The sequence below is a fragment of the Tetranychus urticae genome, chromosome 2 (genome assembly GCF_039701765.1).
Source record: "Tetranychus urticae isolate SD_2017Ah chromosome 2, NJAU_TeUrti_SD_1.0, whole genome shotgun sequence".
NCBI lineage: Eukaryota > Metazoa > Arthropoda > Arachnida > Trombidiformes > Tetranychidae > Tetranychus > Tetranychus urticae.
The window spans coordinates 24,877,303-24,898,402 of NC_142959.1; the positions used below are offsets into that span (position 1 = coordinate 24,877,303).

The 21,100-nt window shown below is 30.6% G+C and overlaps 2 protein-coding genes across 22 annotated transcripts; one reads left to right on the forward strand and one right to left on the reverse strand.

Annotated features, from left to right (window-relative positions):
* Positions 1–477: 477 nt before the first annotated feature.
* On the forward strand, positions 478–20,173 carry LOC107360308 (protein tweety). Of its 20 annotated transcripts, XR_016199106.1 has the most exons (10): positions 478–701; positions 1,315–2,847; positions 4,583–4,674; positions 4,738–4,814; positions 12,550–12,714; positions 12,952–13,108; positions 13,329–13,487; positions 13,570–14,432; positions 19,144–19,200; positions 19,286–20,173. XR_016199106.1 is itself a non-coding variant. In XM_089268207.1 (6 exons), exons 2-6 carry the CDS (start codon positions 1,370–1,372, stop codon positions 19,295–19,297), a joined length of 1,716 nt encoding a protein of 571 aa, XP_089124333.1. In that variant the 5' UTR covers positions 478–701; positions 1,315–1,369; the 3' UTR covers positions 19,298–20,173. The 20 variants fall into 20 exon arrangements, 5 of the variants coding, with proteins under 5 accessions (XP_089124333.1, XP_089124331.1, XP_089124332.1 ...); XR_016199098.1 differs by having other exon boundaries at positions 4,583–4,814; XR_016199110.1 differs by lacking the exon at positions 12,550–12,714.
* On the reverse strand, positions 14,867–18,682 carry LOC107360312 (uncharacterized). Of its 2 annotated transcripts, none has more exons than XM_015926945.3 (5): positions 18,516–18,682; positions 17,146–17,577; positions 16,812–16,995; positions 16,113–16,671; positions 14,867–15,748 (listed from the first exon to the last, which is right to left on the reverse strand). In XM_015926945.3, the coding sequence occupies exons 4-5, from the start codon at positions 16,596–16,598 to the stop codon at positions 15,074–15,076; spliced, it is 1,161 nt and encodes a 386-aa protein (XP_015782431.1). In that variant the 5' UTR covers positions 16,599–16,671; positions 16,812–16,995; positions 17,146–17,577; positions 18,516–18,682; the 3' UTR covers positions 14,867–15,073. The 2 variants fall into 2 exon arrangements, with proteins under 2 accessions (XP_015782431.1, XP_089124334.1); XM_089268208.1 differs by having other exon boundaries at positions 16,113–16,697.
* Positions 20,174–21,100: the final 927 nt, after the last annotated feature.

Here is a 21,100-nt window from a genome sequence, read left to right on the forward strand (position 1 = left end):
ACCAATCGAAGTCACAAGATTCATTTACTCTCAATTTATCAGATATTTTTAATTTCTCAAAATTCTAAAGACTGAAATCGCACTTCTTTTGTCGTATTTAATCTCAATCATTGGCTAAAATATTCCAGAATTATTTTCCTTCAATTGAAACTCAATTTTGTTTGGAATCTCTGTTTGTCCTGAATCCGGCAGAAAAGTTTGATTCTCCGGTTATAATCAGCTAATTGTAAACAATTTCCTGTGAAAATATGACTATTATCCTATTAGTCAAGGGATTAAACTTGGAATTTTTTGTATTTCCAATTCTGATTATCTTTTTAATCGTTTTTTTGTAAACAATTTTGATAAAAAGATTGTAATTTGTTTGATTTAAAGCTACAGTAAGAGATGGCAGCGCTGAAAGGCCACTCCCAGAGGCTCTCACTTCAGTGAGTTGGATTTGGGAAGATGAGTGAAGTGAAAAGATTGCAATGTTCAGTAAACTAACTGAAGGAATAAATTAAATTGACAATTTTCATCAACTTTTTTACTATTCTGTTTTATCCATCAATTTGACTTTGATTTTATTCATTTCATCAAATATCACCAATTCAGAGATGAATTTAATCTGACGGGTTAATTTGTTACCTTTCTTTGTGTTTTTACTTTTACAAGACTTTTTTTTTCACGCTGTGACCATTTTTTCTTGTGTCAAATGTAAAGTAAGTTTCTTTTTACATTCTCTCTTTCCCTTTCTCTTTCTCTGGCTTATCTTTCCTTTCTTTCTCCTGAATGCTTCTTTTTTTAAATCTTTCCCATTATTCTTATTCTTCTCTGCTATGGATTTCATCCATTGTTCAATTCTACAATTTCTCCTACACTTAGCTTAGCCGAAACATTCGATGCAGAAAAATTCTCACATAATTAATCTGGAATCATCTTGACTTCATCTGACAATGTTTCTATGTCAATGCTTGTGTGTTTCACCAAATTTAATGATATTGCTATTGATATTTTGTTTTCCTTTTAAATCCAATCAATGTTTATTATATTTATGAGTTTTCATCTCATCCATTGACCATCTTTTGTTTGTCTTATACTTCTCACTTGTCATCTCTCCCTGTTTTTCTTGTTTTCTCATTCCTCTTAGAGTTTCTTTTTGTATCATATTCTTTCATCTTTATTTTCCTCTTTCTCTATCTATCTCTCCCCTCTTCTTCATTTCCAATCTTTTGTTTTATTTTTATATCCATGTTTCAGCAAATCATTGCTTCTCCACATTTTTATCATTGCTCCAATTCATTTGATCTTTGTTTTTCTTTATTCTCCATTTAGGCACTTTTAGGCTCATTCAAACGTCTACCAATTAGATTATTTCATCATCTTCATCATGGATCTTATAGATCAATTCATCAACTCATCTATAGCTAGCCCTGGGGGTGACTTTAAGATGTCACTTGTTGCCAAATATTTTCACCAAGTACCCCACAAAGATATCCATTTCAACTGGGTTAACGCTACCTTCGATTTAAATGATAACCAATATCAAGAAGCCCTTGGAATAATAGTTGCCATCCCTGGCTTTTGGTTAATTTTGACTCTTTTATTCTTTCTTATCTTCTTTCTTTGTCGATGCTGTGATGTTAATTCAAAGAAGAAGAAAAAGTTGACATGCTGTAAATGTTTCCTTTTCCTTTTTACAATTCTTTCTATTGGAGTCATTACAGTCGGCCTTTATGGTAATTATGTGACCCATGAAGGAATGATTAAAGTACAAAACTCAACATCTAAGATTGCTCAAGACATCGATGATATGAATAAATTAGCTGCAATAGTTGACAAGACTTTCGAAAAGGATATCCACGATAATTTAAATCTTGCTCTTAATCGGGTAACTGGTCCCATCATGAAAAATTATACCCTCGTCAATTTTATTCACGCAAAAATTGAGGAAATGAAACGCAATACCAACTCTGCAAGCTCAATAATTACCGAAATGAGAGGTAAAATTTTCAATAAAGCCAACTTCGATCAAATTGAAAACCTCAATGTTCCCGAAAAAGAAATGATCCGTACTCTGGCCACATGGGCTGTACTCATATCTCTTCTTTTCATTGGTTTGATTCTAATCTGTGGTGTTTGCCGTCACTCAAGATGTATGCTGATCTTGTTTTCCGTCCTTGGTTTACTCTCTCTAGTAATTTGTTGGGTTTTGACTTCAGTCTACATTGGTTTTTGTGTTGCTGTTTCTGATTTCTGTATGGATCCTGAACCCTTCATCTACAAGTATCTTCCTAGAGAAAGCTTCCTCCTCGATTATTACATCAAATGTGGAACAATCGATCAAAAATCTCGAATAACAGATAATATTTATGAAAAACAATCTACTGATATTTTGATGAACCTGGATAAAATAGCCCTCAACCACGATGAGATTAAATCACATTGTAGATCAAATTGTTCCGATCTTATGTTCAAGCAACACATGTCACACATTGTCAATGGAATGAACTTCGTACGAGCTCAATTGAACAAATTCGGCCAATATTCTAACTGCCAGAGAATCCATGAAAGTTATAAACATTCAATGAATCACTCTTGTAAAGATGTTTTGGAAGGTGTCTCCCTCATGTTGGCATCTTCATCTGTAACTGGCTTAATATTCACTCTTCTTGTCCTTTGTGCTTCCCACACTTGGATAAACATTCGGATAAAACGGAATAAAGCCATGGCGGGCGATGCTTCTGAAGAAACAGCACCATTTTTGGCTCCTGCCTCAGCATCGTCCACCGTATCCTCATCAACTGGAAATTTAAAGCGCACTCGAGATAATTATGCTGCTGCTAGTGGCCCATCATCAAGACCAAGGTACATATGAAAAGATCATTAACCTAAACGATTTGATCATCAACCCCACTAATCATACACATATCAGTGTCACTTCTCTTTGTGGTACTTTATGTGTGCCCTTGCGTTACCAAATTAGTGTAAATTACTTGCCTTTCTTTCCAACTCTTAATATCTTTCCCTTATTTACCTTTTCACTTCTCCTTTATTCCATTTACTAAAGTTAACCTTAACCTTAACCCACCAACTAGTTTGCTGTTTCTTCCTGTATTCCTGTAACCATTAACATCATTAGATTCATCTCATTATTATCTTGCTCACTTGGCTTTCATACTTCATGTTAGTCTTTTACACATTGTTGAATTAGAAAAAAAACTAAGAAAAAGAAGCAATAAGATGGCGAGAAAAACTTTGCCTGAAACAAGTTTATTTTGTTGGCAACATTAGTGAAGGGAATCAATCAATTGATCATTGGTCAGCCTAAATCACTGGGCTTTTCATGTGATATCAAAAAATAGAATGTACCAGGAAGCAAATTGACTGTTCAATACAATCTTCTCTTCTCTATTTTTCTTTAGAGACTTTTTTTATCCATTCTTTTCACTTTAATTCTTTCAATCTTTTTTTTCTTCACACAACAGAATTTCTTTTCGTCAAATTGTTTCAAACAACATGATACAATAGCTACTCAAGTTCAAAAAGATTTACCAGTTACTAAATATCAATCCGTAAGGTTTGATAAGAGCAAAAAAAATAATGATGAACTTTATTAGCTTTGACGTAATTTGGCTAAAAGGATTGCATTAACACTAACATTTAACAAAATATTTCACCTTTTAGCTGTTAACCAATTGACCGAAACTTTCTTCCCATTTTAACCCATTATACTCTATGCATAAGATGACGCTTTATTTTACTGACCACCCCTCTCTAATCAATTTAATCTGGGCCAAGAAGCATGAAAAAAGTCCCTTTTCATACTGTTTTTTAACATCTTGACCTCCCTTTGATTATCCTTTTCGTCAAATTTAATTTTTATTTCATCCTTACTTATTATTTATCCTTCCGTCTCATTACACACACACTGAACAAAAAAACAAATCTGGTTTACCAGAACTTAAAAAGTATAGTTATAATGTAGCATTCATTTCATTAATCATTCACCATTCAGTTTAATTAAGTTACATGCTATTTCAAATTCATTTTTTTCATCCTTCTTTCTTTTATTTACTCCAGTCTGCTTGATGTACAATCATCAAAGAAATCAGTAATCATGGTTAGTGAATAACTTTGAAAACAGGTCTACCCCACTTTTTGACCCCCTTTTCTCTTCATTTATGTACATTTCTCATTCTAATGACTAAAGCAAGGCCTCTTAAATACAACAACATCAACAGCTTCAACAAAAAACCAGTCATGAAAAAGTTAACAATTTTCAAAGTTAATTGTTGCTAATCAAGTCAACTCCTTGGCTATTTCAAGCAAACCTTGAATAATATACCCTTTTTACCTCACTTTCAAACCTCCTATTTGTTTCCATGTCTCTTTCACCTTTACTGTATTCATCATTACAACTTGTTTGCCCTTTCTCTTTTTTTGCTTTTCATCATCTCTTTTATTCTTTGCTACATGAACTTTTCGCCATCCAAACAATGATCTTTATTCAATGACTTGGTGTGGCTTGAAAGTTGCTTGTTAACCCAATTTTCAACCTAATCATATTTACTAATGTTCATTGTTTCCTTTATCTTTACAGATATAGTCATACTCCACCTCAGACTCCTCATTTTGTACCTGGTCCCAATTATATGGCGAATGCACCACCACTCGGACCCCAATCAACAAATGGTAGGTCTGTTAACCGGGACGAACAGTTATCCTTTTTAACACCTCCTCCTTCATATGAACAAGTTGGACAGCAAGGTCTTCAAGGACACCAAATGCAACACCATCATGGCCACCAACCTTTAGGCCAGCCACATTATGTTGTGAGTTACCGAAAGTGATACTTATATTTATTTAGACACAACAAAACTCAAAAAAGAAACAATCAAATATATTTATATATTTACAATATGACTATCATCTGACTGAAAGATACAATTTTCTACCAAATTTTCGTTCTTTCATTTGTCCTCTCATTTTTTTATCCTTTCATTCATTAAAACTTTTTCCATTACTTTCTACAAATTTCTCAGTTAACTCTTTCTCCTTTACCACCTTTTTTTGTCCAATAAGTTACGAGGCATAAAATAAGAAACAAAAAATACATCATCACACAAACTAACCATCAACAATGCTCATCATACTTTTCCTCTTCTATCTTCAATTCATCCTTTCATCTTCAACCTTCTCTCTCCATATTTTCACCCTAATACTAACCCACCATTTAAAATCAAAATTGATTTCCATTGAATGTTCACGCTTTATTATCCATTAACACTTTAATTAACCCTTAAGATTCCTTAATCATATTTTTATCCTCACCATTTCACTATTGAATCTCAATCGTTTACCTCATTGAGAATTGGCCTTGAATTGATAGTTACTCTTAATTACAAGTTACTGATAATTAATAATAAATTTGAAATTAAAACCACCGAAAAACTCATGAGCATAACTAGAAAATTTCATCTGTACATAAATTGATTACAATCTGATTCTAATCAAAATTAAACTCTTTGCCAATCAAGGTCAATTATCAATGATTTAACCACCAAAAGCTTTGAAAACTGCTAATTTTGCTTGAACCGAATCAACTGCTGATGGATTTAACCCTCTCCTTTAACTACTTTCATCCAGTTATCATCAGTGTAAATGAATGAAATTATCAAAAAAGCAACACTTGTAAAGCCTGATCTGTCTGTTGACAAGCTTTGAGCAATCTTCAAGACTAACATGAATAGTAAACCAACATCAGATTGTTCATAAAACCCTTTTCCTACTGTTGTTTTCATTTCTCATCCTTAACTTTTCATTATCTTTTTTTCAATTTCAGTCCATTTCACTTCTATTCTTTCCTTTAATTTATCTTTGTATTTTGCTTTAATTACCTCTACTTTTCATGTGACAAGTTCACTAATAATAATTATACCTATGAATATAAAAACGATATTCATTTTATAGTAAAAAAAAGATAAATTCAATGTTATAAATATAAAAAAACTGCCTTTTCATTTTAATTTCAATTTACGTTTCATTTTATTTAATTTATTTTACTTTATTCCCATTGTCGTTAACCCTTAAATTAATATCATCAGTCGTGTTCAAAGCCTCAACAATTAATATTAATCAAAGATATCATGTAGGCTGATGAAAGACAATTGTAAAACTGTTGGTTAAAGGAAGCCAAATTGAAAGCTAATCATTTGTTTCTCGGTCAATCAAAAAATCATCTTGATCAACATCCAACCTCACAAACAATTAAAGTTCATCGACATTGACTTAAAAGCTAATCCCAATTCCTTTGAATAACTCAGGGTGTGCAAAGTCAAGGTTCACTTTAATTTCAAGTTGTTCATTCAATTTCACCATTGATGTCTTTTTCATCTTCCCAATCATCATAATCATTTATTCAACCTCCGACAATTGAAATCTATTGAATTTTTTTTATCCTCAACTTCTTTATCAACCCAAATAACATACAATATTCAAATTGTATTATTTACAATAATATTTACATCACACGAACTCTTCTCATCTTAATCTTCATCTTCATCTTCCTACTCATCCCTCATTTAATCTTTTTTTCATTCATTCAGTTAACCATTTTCAATGGCAATAACAATGATTACCAGAAAAAAAACTGGTAAAGTCAGTAACAGAGTTACAGAGTTTGTCTGATAAATAAAGATCAACTTAACATTGACTCTTAGACCTAATAATTATGTTTCATTATTTACAGATTTGATTGTTAATTTTCATGATTCAAGACACATTCAAGATTCAATAATTTATTCAAAATTGTTGATGTGAATGTACTTTTAGTTCAAGTTTACTTCTCACAATTTAGTTTCATTTAAACATTCATCTAATCATTTCCATTTAATCAATCATTTAGTCAATTATTTAATAAACTATCATTAATGAACCTGGTTAACCCAATCTTGACCTTAAACCAGATTTTTTTACTTTGCGTTTCTCAAACATTTTGTTATCCAAAATGTAAATCAATTGATTTACATTGATTCAAAAGGTTCTCATGATTCCAGTATTAGTCTGGTGAAGATCAATTGAATAATAACTGTTAAAGAATGCCAATAATTATCATAATTTACTCTATTCTCATTTAATTTGCCTGATTAATTATTCTTTACCATATTTATGTCAACTTTCTTGATTAACATTTTGAATTGTTAATAAATCTTGTTTTATAATCTGATTAGTTAATTGTTTTACCTTTGATATTCAATCAGCTTATTTGTTAGCTTTTAACATCAACCCTTTCAAGTGTGTTATTAATTTTTCTTCAACACATTTAATTTTCTTATATCAAGCTTATTAATCATTTTTGTTTTGTTTCAAGTACAAATCATGCTTCAACAATCAACTTTTCAATCTCACAATTTGTCTTGATTATGATTGTGTTTACCAAAACTTGCATAATTTGAGTCAACATCATCATGATAATAGACTATTCATGCAATTTGTTTCTCATTTTTTCCTCTCTTTTTTGTTTAAATGTTCATTGTTTTTCTTCATAATTTACAATTTAGTTCAGTTGATTGTCGAGTTAATATCAAATTTTATAGTCGATCAACAAATTGCCACCTTTGGCTTGATTTAAAAATAGTTACTTGAAAAGTGTTTTAACAACCATTTTAACCGTTTCTCACCATAATTTGTTATCATCTTGTAAACTAATTAAACCTTAGATCAAGGGTCTTGATTAGATGATGATATATTTCAAGTCATGATGTTGATAATGTTTTATAAAAGGTTGATGATTCTGATGATTGTGATGATGATTTTGATAGCGATGATTGAAACGCTTCAACGGTTACTGAAAATTGGTCAAATTGCTTGAAGGGTTAGTTTTCTTGATTGATGTTAAACTGGTTTACATTGATCTTGAACTGTTTATCAGCTTTAATCATCAACACCAGGAATCTATATTTAATTGTAACACCTATCTTAAATTAAACATATTGACCATTAAACCATTAACTTACTCATCATGTTCAATTAAACTGAATGCCACTATCAAAGGTTAAAATTGATCCGTTTTGCTCTAATGATCAACACTTTCACATTATTCATTTTATCCACTCAATTTACTCATTGATTAATTAATTATTCAAATTGCTTTTTATTGTTCAACTGTGAATGTTTAAAGTATCACTTGGTGAACCTAAAAGTGAAACCAGAAAACTGGTTTCCTAGTCTTTTCCATTACAATCAACTTTAATTATTAACTGTTGATACACTTTCACGACCAACGCCTTTAACATTATCTTCAACTCTTGCTAATAATCAACCTTCAGCTTTAAATACAATTTGATTAAAACTATGAAGACTCTTAATTCAGCTGAAAATCATTGTTTTAGATTTTTGTTTTATTAATAGTCAATATTGATTGAAATGTTATTTATGTTTACTCTTGATTTGATTACTGAGATCATCATAGACCAAGTGAATGAGACTTAATTTTATGGTTAATCAATCATCTTGAGCTGTTACCAGAAATCATATTCAACCAGAAAACCCAAAAATAACACATTAGAATGAAAGGAAAAAGGTTAATCACTTTTCCTGTTCAATTTCTGGTTTCTTTTAAAATGATTAACTGTTATAATAGATTATAAATGACTGTTAATTTGAGACAATTTACAGTTGAAATGTTGATCAGTTGTTAATCTACTCTTTTCAGGTTAATATTGTATCAATAAGTTTAAATGAAGTAAAAAAACGAAGGAAAAATATTCGACTCTTCAATTTTGTTGCAATTTACTGCAACTTCAACTCATCTTACCTAACATCTTGATCTTTTCCTCAATCATCATCATCATCATCTTTCCCTTCATCCTCATCTTCCATATTCCTTGCCTTTTCTTCAACGAAATTCCCTTGAGTTTGATTCTTCCCTAACCCAACCATTTTTATCTTTTCCTATTTACTTCCATGTGAATCCTTTCTCCATCATCATCATTCCCTCTTCAACCTCATCTCTCCCACTTTGATTCACTTGCACTTTCCTTTCCATGCTCATGATCAAGTATCGATCCAATGTTTCACTTTGCTTGTAAAACCATTTCATTCAAATTAACTTCACAATTTTAGCTCTTTTTTTGTTCGCCATTTCATTTAAATGTTGAATTCCTCATTTTTGTAATTTGGCTTTTCTCTTGTTTTGTCAATGACTAATTTTCCTTCAAATTGTCCAAAATTGATCACTCTTACGATGCTTTTGTCCATTTTAACACTCATTGATTTTTTCCTTGTAATAGATGTTAGGCTATTCAACTAAATTTAATGCTTTTTTCTTCTCCTTCTAGCATTTATATTGATATTATAACATTTACTTTATAATGTTATTATGTTGAGAGTAAATTTTGTGTAAAAAAATATCACAGTAAATGATGTTCCCTCTAATATTAAATTGTAAGAAAAGTTAATGTTACTGACAGATTATTAGCTCATTCAACTTTCTATGAAAATAGTAAAACTCATTGAAATCTTGCTTTTGTTTCTTTACATTTATGCCTTTCAATTGTACACAATGTTTTTATATATTAATAGTTTCATTTACAATCTAAAATTATTGTTATTAGTAAAATCTTCCGCATCATCTTTACCTGTTCATTATCAAATTATCATTATTTTATTATGCCAATCAAAGAGTTGTTAGTTGTTTCACTTTGTGTGTGTTCCTTGAATCGATGGATAAACTGGTGTTGAACATTTTCCCCACTAAATCAATTGATTAAAAGATAATGATGAATCTGAAAAAGTTTACATTAATCATTTAAGAAATGAATCTGAAAAGGTTAATATTGATTTTTTGCTCTCCTTTGGATAACACCAACCTTATCCTGATTAGGTTGGAATAGGTAACCAAAGATCATCTTTATCCTCTTATTTCTGTCATTATTTTGGTCAACCATTACAACAACAAATCTTGATTTACATTGAATAGTATTTGGGTTTAGATTTTCTGGTTTTGAATAACCAGAGAAAATCAGAGATATTTTGTGGTTTCACCAGTTTACTTTGTAACCAGAAAGACCAGGAAATTAACAAATTGTCATTCAGGATGATTAATGTTTGCTTTCATTAATTGAAAATAAATTCTGTTTACATTGACTGACGTTAACGAGGCTTTTATTGCCGTTGGTTTCAATTAGAAGTAAAAAATTTTTTAATTTTCTTAATTTTATGAAATAATTTTTTCGTCATTTACTGGTTTCTGTGTTTCCTAGTTTACATTTCATTGTTCCTAATGCAACATTGAAAGCAAACACTTAATCATAATGATTACCATTTCAATTGAACAAAATACAGCTGAGTTAAAGGAATTGGTTGTTGATCAAGTTTGACTACAACAAACTCTCTATTGATGTTTCGTTTATGTATCAATCAATTATTGTTATTATCTTCATGTCAATAATAGACAATGAACTTCAAACAGCAATAATTCAAATGGATTGATGTTACTTTAAAAGTTAATGAGCAACTTGAAACCATTGTATTAAACTTTCTCATTATCACCACCCTTCTCGTCCCATTCCGTAGATTAACATGTTTCAAGTGCTTCCAATTCTTGGTGTTTCCTTGTTTCCATCAGCATTTCATCTTTATCGTCTCCATTGTCGTCTTTATTGTCATCCTTTCTTTGTAGTCCTTCATGTTTTTTATCCACATCACTTGTCTTTGATAATGTAAACCATTGATAGCATGAACCCAAAATTACATGAGAAGGAAAAATACACCAAAATGGGTTTAACAGTCAGTGTTTGAAAATTCAGAGGATGGATGAAATTGTTTAGGTTACCATGTTTAATTGAACATAAATTTGATTCCTGGTCAAAGTTGAAGTAAATCTGTAATAGAAAGAAATGAGAAATAATGAGATTAAATTTTTACTCTTACAGTAATTGCAATAATACGAGAAACAAATCAAGTACAAGTTTATCAAAAGGTAATAGTTTACTGGATCAATGAACAGTTAATATTTAACTGGATTAAAGTTGCATCTTTACTTGATTGCTGAGGAAGCTGATGATACTCACCTTAAATTATCTCATCATCATTTCAATCATTATCATTGTTGGCTTCTAAATCTGTATATTTATACCAATCTGAATTGTTGCTTGCAATTAATTGGGAAAACGTTTCTCTGGTTAAACCATTAAACCCTTTCCTTGTAAGTTAACAAGCTTGCTTTTTTGCTGGATATTTTTCCAGCTCTACTTTAAGCCAGCATTCAATTAAATGTTTCAATGTTAATAATTCAAAGTAATAACAGTTACTTTATTATTCACAGTGAAACATAGTTAACTTAATTTCAAGCAATAAGTATAATCGGCGTAAAATATCTTTTATTTTTTCTTCTAAGAATTGTTTCTATTTTTTTCTGAGTTTTCTGGTTACGAGTTACTCGTTGACAAATAATGTAAAATTATTAAACCTGGTAATTGTCTATCTTTTGCCCTAATGATTAAATGAATAATTTGCAAATGTTTCAATCATCAACATGAAATATTTGACCTATTCATGTTGTAAATGTTATCTGCTGGGTTTTCAAATGTTTGAAATTCCCTTCACGTTTAAATCATTTTAACAGTTAACAAATTGTAAGTTCAGTTTTTTGCCTGTTTTTTTTCTCTTCGCGTTGATTACATACGGAAATATATGTACATATATTTATCATGGATTTTGATCTGAATGATGGTGAAAATTCTTGTTCAGGCAAACAAAAATTCACTTGAAAATTCATCAATCTATTTGCTGAAAAATACATTCAACTTACCAAGCTTTTTACTTTTACTATATTTGTCATCAATTTTTCATTTAAAATAGCACATGGAAAGGCTACAAAGAAATGGTTTTCTGCCTCAAAATAACATGATTTTCAATGGGATAATTTTCAAGAAAAGGAAAATTCATTTATAACTCAACATGACACCAATAAATTTAATAAGCATCCTAATAGGAGATTGACAGCATTTTCAAAACAATGCTTTCTATAGCCAAACGATGTAACGGTATCATTAACCTTAAGCTTGTATTGATTTAGCTTGTAAAGCTATTCAACAACCCAGAATCTAATTTATTAAACAATCAACTACAATTTACAATTAGTATTGAGTAAATAACTTACCTTGATTGTTACTAAGCAAGAGTATCTTTTGATTGACCACCAACAAATGATTAACAAATAGTGTAACAGACTATAAAAATAAACTGTAGAGGTTTCAATTAAGGATGGAAGTAAGAATTAATGATTAAACTAGATAACTGTTGAAAATGGAAGTAGTTATTAATCAAAATCGCCTAATAATCAATAAAAATGGTAAACCCATTTTCACTTAACCGGGAAATAACACTTGGACATCTCATTTACATTCAATAGATGGCGACATAAATTTAAAGCGGTTTTTGCGAAAAATTTGAATTTAGCTTTTTTTGCTAATTTTTGTATCATTTTGTTTTACAATGAAAAATTAAAGGTTATTTTTATTTATAAATATGATTTTTTTTGTGTTTGTTTATTTGTTTTATTAGTTACTTCTTTGTTTATTATCTGTTATCCTTTCATCTGATTTTATTTTGATAACCTGATGTTTACGGTTGACCTGCATGCAATTGGCCGAGGAGAAGAAAGAAAAAGATTGACAATGAATCGATGAATAAAAATGGTTCAATGATGGGTATAAGGAGTAGATGATGGTAAAGATGATGACTTGGATGACCAAACAAACATATAATATACAAATTGTGAATCAAGAGACAAAAAACTAAGCCAAACCAAGCCTCAATTGAGAGATTATTGTTCTTTTTTTGGTCCCTTGTCTTATTTATATGTGCTATAGCACACAACATACGCACAGTCTGAATGATTTATCTTATTGTTTTTTCCCCATTTACTTTCATCTTTATCCATATTTTTATTTATATTTTTCTTAGAGGAACACATCATTTCCAACTTTCCATGCTTGATCCAGAACCAGAAGCATATTTGATTAAAGGATTGATTGGTTTATTGTGAAAAGAAAAGATGAGATCTTAAAACATGTTTAATAATGTGACAAGACAAGAAGAGATTAATAGAAGAACCTAAAAGGTGAATAAGAAATCAGAAGAAGACAATTTTCTATCATCAGACTCATCTCAAAATGATATCTATATATACATGTATATAAAAGATGAGATGAAGATGAGAATGAGTCTAAAAAAAGTGAAATATAAATGACAATTATTATTACGGATTATCAAAACTCAAGGTAAATATTATTTCTTCAATTACAATGCTTTTCCCTCTTGTCTTTTCATCTTCTTTTTAGGCGGACAATGATTTGGTGATGAGAGCAACTCAAGCGACCAAATTTTAATCCTGTCATCCACTTTCAATGTCCTTTCTTATCATCATCATTACAATCTTGAAACTATCTTAGCTCATCCTGATTCATGACAAAGTCAGGCCAGCCAACAGCAAAAAAAAGGTAAACAAAAATCAATTTTACTTCTGTTAACCTTATTTTTTAGTTTTTTTTTTCATTCCTTTTTTTCTGTTCCTTTTTTCAGTTTGTGTTTCGTTTCATTGAAGATACCTCTGACTCCATCTGTATTTTCATTTAAATTAACTTAATTTCAATTCCTTTACGCATTCACTTATCATTATGCACAATCGGATGGTGAAGTGATTGTCATTTCTTAAGCCTTTTTCACCCTTGCCATCACCCTTGTTCAACATTTGAAACTGTGTTTACATGTTTTATCCTTGACTCTATTTTTTGTTGGTTGGACAAAAAAAAGAGAGTAAAACCAGAATCCATAACAACTTTTCCTTTGCCTTTTCCATTCTTATTCTCATAATCACATAACATCCCGTTCAGTCAACCTTTTCTAGTCTTTTCACTATCGCCTGAGTTTGCCTTTTCTTCCTCCCAATTATCGATCTCACCATGTTCATCATCATGCGCATCCTTCGTAACAATAATCAACAACATCCCAGCAACTCATTTCTTTCCATCTTCTTATGCAGCTCTTCATCCTCCTTCGATCATCACTGCTATCATCCTTTTCCCATCTTTTTTTTGTGCATCTTTTTCTTTCTCTTTCTCCATAACCACTTCCTCATCACTAGGGGTACCTTTCATCATTATTATTACATTCCGAAATTGTAAATTACCATCATCATTATCACTTCAACTTGGTTACAAATTTGCAAAATTGAACAATTGATTATCTAGTATCAAAAAATTAATGCTGAGTGTTGAAAATAATCAGCCATCAAAAAGAGTAAAATTATCAGAAAATCAGTCAACTATCCAAAATCGTCCCTTGATGAACATCTTTAAATGAGGAAAAACGCTTCAATTGCAAAGTTCATTTAACATTAATTTCAAAACAAGATACATAGTGCACAGTTAATGTACATTAAACGGGTAAACAAATTCATCATTATACACAATTAAGATAATAAATTAAACTCAATCCAATGCAAATTGTAATTATTTTCTTACTCTGTTGCACAAGATAGTGACAATTTTGGGAAGTTGATTGTATTTCATTTCAACATTACAATTCTGCTCAATGATTGAAACTCATCTTATCAAAACCAGTTGTATGGATTTTCATTTCAACTTTTACAAAAATCAGCTCACGTAAATGTAATAATTCACCAAATTGATACGAAATTTATCTTTTCGCTTATTTGATAGAAATAGAAAACTTGCAAACAATCGACTAAAATTAACCAAATTAGGGATTAGTTTTGGTAAATTTTGTTTTATTAAGAAAAGTGAATTTCATCCACTTTTCTATTATTAAATATAATCATATACAACTTGATTTTATGACAAATAATGAGAAATTCAAATTCTTTACAAACATCTCAAATTTGAGAAATTAATACTTTGATTCTTGATTATTTTACACGGTTATTGCTTACAACTTTTTACAATTGATTTTGATGATTAGTATAAATAGAGTAATTTATGTTTACAAAGTTAAAAACAGGTGAGTTGATTAAGTATATTGAATAATTTTTTGAAAAAAAGAGATTCTAAAATGAATTGTAGAAAAGTTAAGGAGTTAATGGAAGACCAGCAATGTAAGCTGAGAAAGCATCATTACTATCTAGACCACTGTAAGAGTTGGCCATTGAGCTGAAAACAACGGGTTCAGGGTTAGAATCATGAGAAAATTCATTGAATTCGCTGGGTCCTCCAGCGATTCGACTAATGTATTCAAGTGATCCTTCTGGATGTGAGCTCATAAAACTTGAAGAGTCTTTCTTTTGGAAGGGAAGAGGATAATTGTATCCATCAGAACCGTCATCATCTGAAGATGATTCAAAGAAAGATCCACCAATTTCAGGGAATTCAGATGCTCCTTGTTTACGGTGACTTTCGTCAAATCTTGGGCTATACATGTCATTATGATATTCACGACCAGAAGCAGGTGGTGCAGCTTGAGATTCATGACCATGAGCGTAATATGGACCTCCAGGTCCACCATTGGGATTAGCTTCTTCGTTATATTCTTGGTTTTGTTCGTTTTGTTTTGGTGCATATCTAGCAAATATGTCAGATAATCTTGAGTTATCAGAATCTTGACGTTGATCTTGGAGGGGACGAAGCCCGTATGGTTGAGGATTTCTTATCATGTAGGGAACTCGTGAAACATAATTGTTTGTCTCAGCAGCAGCATAAGGTGAGAACCGTTGATCATAATAGATTTTAACATTAGCATCAGCAGACTTTTTGATTGTAACAGTAAATATTGTTCATTTCATATTTGTTGTGAGAAAGAGAAGAACAAAAAAATTAATTAATTTAAAACCAACTTTATTTGTAAAAACAACCTGATGCTATTTTAACTAAAAGACGTTTTCGTGAATCTTAAGAGATTTGTATTCACGATTGAACTGTAAATATTCATTAATCTGGGCATAGTTTTCAAGAAAACTAATTGTAACTCCAAACTCTGCATTCTGAATGTTGATCTCCAATGACTTTCACTGAGAAATCTGAACTTTCGTCTAAATTCTAGAGTACTAGACTTTACTGAATAGGAAGTTTTTGGCTCAGATTTTTTAATCGATGCTGGATTTATTTACTAACCTTTGAATCTTGTGGAGAAGCCTCATAGCCTTGTTGATCTTCTTGTGGTCCTGGGTGATGATTATTGGTTAAAGTGTAAGAAAATCCATTAGCCCGATGATCAAAATCGAGGCGAGTTTTTCCATCAACACCAAACTTTTGAGAATAAGATGGAGCCAGGGTTCCTAAACCAATGGAAAACCTGGGTTCATCATTGTAATCAGAAGAAGGTTTTCTGGATGGTGGAGCTGATGATTTGCCCCGATATTCTGGATGAGATTGAGATTGGTGTCTGGATTGTTGATGATGTTGGTTATGAGAATGGTCGCGATAAGAAGAGCGCTGAGAATGGTGAGGCGAGTTTTCACTGGCCATTGCAATAAGCTCTAAATTGGCTGGAGCAGCATAAAAATTGGCAAATCTTTCTTTTTCACCAACCGTTAATTCACTCAGGTTAACTATGGTTAGTCCAACAATTAGGTAAACACTTATTCCACGGGTAAACATTTTTCTCCTGATTTTCTTTCAATTTAGTATTCAGTAAATATATCCAATCGCTATTCAACGTAACGGTTCGTGTCTGAAACAAATGATAAATAAGAAGCACTTGAAGTCAATACAGTAAATTGTAAATTTAGAGTCAATTGAAGTGAAAGTTAACTGAGTATCAACTGTTGATTAAAAGAAAGATCACTAATTATTTATAAACGATCAACTTACCATAACTTAGCTACTGTTGAGGTAATGGGAGGAGTAGACCAATACAGGCGGGTAAATATTGTCCATTGTTCATGGATGGTACCATTTGATGGATAAACAAGTAACCATTTAACCATTTTACAATTTAGATTCGATCGCAAATTATTGATTGAAAATAAGGCGAGAACGATCTCTTAAACCGACACTAAACATAGGACAAGAAGGAGGAGAAAGAGATATGAAAGAGGATTAGATAAAGTAAAGAAAGGTAAACCTGTAAGTGCAACCAAAAGACAGCAGCGAAAAATAACAGTTCTTGGTGACAAAAAATGATATTTAGTTAATTGTAACTTACCAAATTGCACTTCCTTGTGATTCCTTAATATCAATAGTTGATCAATGAAAAAAGAGATGAAAAACAATGAAGGTTGCGTTTAATTGAATCAAGAAGCAGGTGAATAGATTCTTGTCCTGCTGTTGGGTGAAGAAGCGGTTTTTATGAAAATTGATTCAAATGTGGCGGATTTTTTTCTCGTTGTCATGCTTTACATTCACCATCTTATTGAACCTATTGACTTGACTTTTTTAGTTGTTTGTTAATTGTACCAAAAAAGTATGTTTAAATGTCGATTGTAGAGATCGGGAAAAACAAGAACTTCTTCACCATGTTGATGCCAAATTATAACAAAAGGTATCCACCAATTGCCAGGAAGTTTAACTTTTTGTACATTTTCTGCAATTTTTCAACCATTTTTTTCCTTGGCCATTTGATTGACATTAAGAAGGCCTAAAAAATGAACAATTTTATCCAGAAAATTAGTTTTAAATATTCAATCAATATTCAATTTATTCAAAGAGCTTTGCCTTTAAAAATTACGGCCAATTGAAAATCGATCCAACTTGGACTCTTTCATTAGATTCAATTAAATTTTCATTGCTGGAGTTAAGCCTTCAGTTGATCCATAATGTAGTAATTAACATTTGTTTAACATTTACTTCGATTCAAATTGAATACATGTTAAGCAGAATCTTATTGATCGAAAAAAAATATTTTGAAATTGATTGGTTTTAAAGCTAATTAAGATTGGTTTTGTTTTAAAACTGTTTGACAAGCTTTTAAATTTAAGTATCAAGCTGACAAAAAACTTACTTTTTTCAGCTAAAATCATTAATATCATCTTCACTTCCTGAATTAGTTTCAATCTTCAATCTAAGCTCGATGGTTAACTAAAAGTTGACAATTTACGACAAATCTGAATACTTTTTATCATTCGTGAAAATATCTGATTTTAGTTGAATACTTGAGACAGTAAAGGAATAATTTTTTGATCATGATTACTGATCAACTGTAATCGGTGGTTGGTTAAAAACCACTTTAATGAATAATTCAATCATTCAATAAAATCTCAAGTTTTTTACCTCTAAGTTAATGGTTTTACTGATAGCATTAAGAAACAATGAACAGAATATCAAGAATTTTAATGACAAAATGCGATCAAATTGTTGTTCTTTGATCTTTTTTTCATCGATTCTCAATCGTTTGTATAATTTAATTTGATTAGTATCAAATGTCACAAATGATTAGGTTAAATTAATGAATGAGACGAGAAAAAGGTGTTGAAAAAATTTGCATTCAATGAGACAATCATTGACAATAGGCTTGATAACTGGAAGATTTTTTTTCCTCAACAAAATAATATTGTAATAATGAAACAAAAAGCTTACCTATTGAAAAATAATGTAAATGCTGTCACAGTTGATTAGGATCTTTACAATAACCATTTGAGTGTCACAATCAGATAATTACATGATTAAATAATAAGTAAACTAAGCGATAAACAAAGCATAATGTTTTATTGAAATATAATCAACCGACGAGTAAGAAATACTCTTAACAATAAACTGAAATCTGTTTACAACGTAGAAAGCGCGACTTTTGAAGATGATAAAAATTTACATTGCATTGAAGCTTATTTATTATCTTATTTGTTAACATGAAACAAATTCAATAGAAAGCCATAAATGATTACAATAAGGATAATTAAGTATCTAAATCTAATTCAAACATCATTTTGTGTAGTTAATTAATAATTTTCGAATTGACCGCATTTTTTTGATTACCGCTCTTTTTCATCTGTTATAACAGTCATTGCCTTCTGATCTTATTCAATAAGATTGTATTTTACTTTAGTGATCCAGACAACAAATAACGTTTTATTGATCATTGTTAATTAAATTGCGAGACTCATTCTCAGCTTTTCTATTGAATTACCATTTCTTCCAGTCCTAATCCGTCCTTATATCCTAATCCTTTAAATCCTTCCATTTTCGCCTCTTTTTTGTCTCATTACAGTCACCTTTTTCATCGTTTTCATTCGTTGATTTTTCATCTGATCCAACCATCATTTTGGTAAGTAGTGATCAATTCAATCATCTATGGTTAATAAAATTCCATATTCAACAAATTTATTTTCTCTTTTCCTCTTTTTTTACAGAACAAACAATAAATTTTGATGGAACATGCAAATAAAGGATTGTTTCCGTAAGGTAAAGATCATCATCATCAGGAAGGCAAACCTTACTTGTTATTGCAACTGTTCAACTTGATTACCATCGTCCATTGTAAATTTACTTCATCTTCATCGTCACCAGCAGCATTATCATCATCATGGTTTTCATCTTCATCAATATCATCTTTATCCTGAATGAACTTCCTTATACATAATATATATATAATACATTATACGAGATGGATACCTTTAGACACATTGACAGTACTTTGTTTACTCTGGGATGATTAGCTGTCAATAATATCTCTTCCTGATCACCAGTAAACTCTTTTTTCTTCATCATATTCATAGATCAACGTAAACAATCAAGTAACCTGATGCTTTCACAGTTATCATCAATATCAATTGTAAAAAAATAATATTAATTATTGTAATAACTAAATAAGGATCACATTATCGGCTCAGTTTCTGTCTTTCCTTTTCTTGTCTTGGGTCAAGAAACCAATAAAATGGACAGGAAAGTTGCACCATTATCATCACCATCATCATCATCATCATCATTCACCGCCATAACTACACAACATTGTCATCTTTTCAACCTCATTGGAATGATCAAAAGACTTACATAACCATGATGACAACACAAACCAAATCAACTCCAGCTCATTCTCATTGTTTGCCAAATCTTTTAATTTTGAGAAAACAAAATAACAATTACATCAACAGAACAGAACAAAAAATGAACACAATTTTTTGATTCAATGTAGACTCACTTTTCTGTTCACCATAATAGATTATTATACATAAAAACAAATAATGAACCAGATTCTTGAGAAAAAAAAGAAACAGATAAAGTCTGATTGTTTACATAAATCATTTTGTCTTCTTATTACTGATGGCAATTACTAGCAGCAAACCAAATGTTTATGTTGAACCTAGAAAAGTTGGCTCAAATTGCTCATTAAGACTTTAGTTTCACATTAATTGGATTGTTGAGTTGCTTCCTAGAGCTTTCATCAAGAGACAAACTTTATGTTTTCTTAGCCGATAACATCAATACAATGTTTGTTTACAGCAATTTATTAATAATTGATCTATTAACTAATATTCGAGGGTATTTTGTGCTAAGAAATGCTATTCAAATCAAAATATTAGCTTTAATCATTAATTGATAGCCATTCATTGACATGCTACTCATCGAGGTGAATTCAATTCAACCAATCTTCCATAATAATCACAAAAACAACAGTTGATTGAATTGATTAACAATTGATGTAAAAAGCTTTAATTTAAGCTTCCATTAATTGCAAACTTAGTTTGTATTGTAACGTTCATATTGATGATAGCCATGAAGAGGATCAGTAATGATTTGATAACATTGACAACTATTGCTATTGATTTTGTTTTATATTTGGCTTCTTTAACCAGATTTGTTATAAGGCTTTATCCAATTTCATCCTTAATCAAAAATTAGACTTTATTTAACAAGTTTTTTCACCTTTCACTCTACGGTTAGTTTAAAGGATTGCCTTGTAATTTAATAGATAGACCAAAGATCAACCAATTGTTTGCCCACAAATGACAATATTATTGTATCGACTATTGTTACAATGGATGGTAAAGATCATATAATAGTGATTTTCAGTTAATCTCTGTTGGTTGTAAAGCTTTCATCAATTAGACATCGGTTCAATGATAATCTGTTATAATCTTTCGTATAGAAAAGGTCAATGCAAATACAACCTGAACCTTGTGTAAACCCAATTATTAATAAATGTTCACCTCAGTAGTATTCAAATC

Coding starts and splice junctions, on each gene's coding strand:
- LOC107360312 (XM_015926945.3), bottom strand. CDS start 16,598: ATGTTTACCCGTGGAATAAGTGTTTACCTAATTGTTGGACTAACCATA. Junction 15,749..16,112: donor CTTCTCCACAAGATTCAAAG/GTTAGTAAATAA, acceptor ACAATCAAAAAG/TCTGCTGATGCTAATGTTAA.
- LOC107360308 (XM_089268204.1), top strand. CDS start 1,370: ATGGATCTTATAGATCAATTCATCAACTCATCTATAGCTAGCCCTGGG. Junction 2,848..4,582: donor GGCCCATCATCAAGACCAAG/GTACATATGAAA, acceptor TTATCTTTACAG/ATATAGTCATACTCCACCTC. Junction 4,815..11,844: donor TAGGCCAGCCACATTATGTT/GTGAGTTACCGA, acceptor CATTTAAAATAG/CACATGGAAAGGCTACAAAG.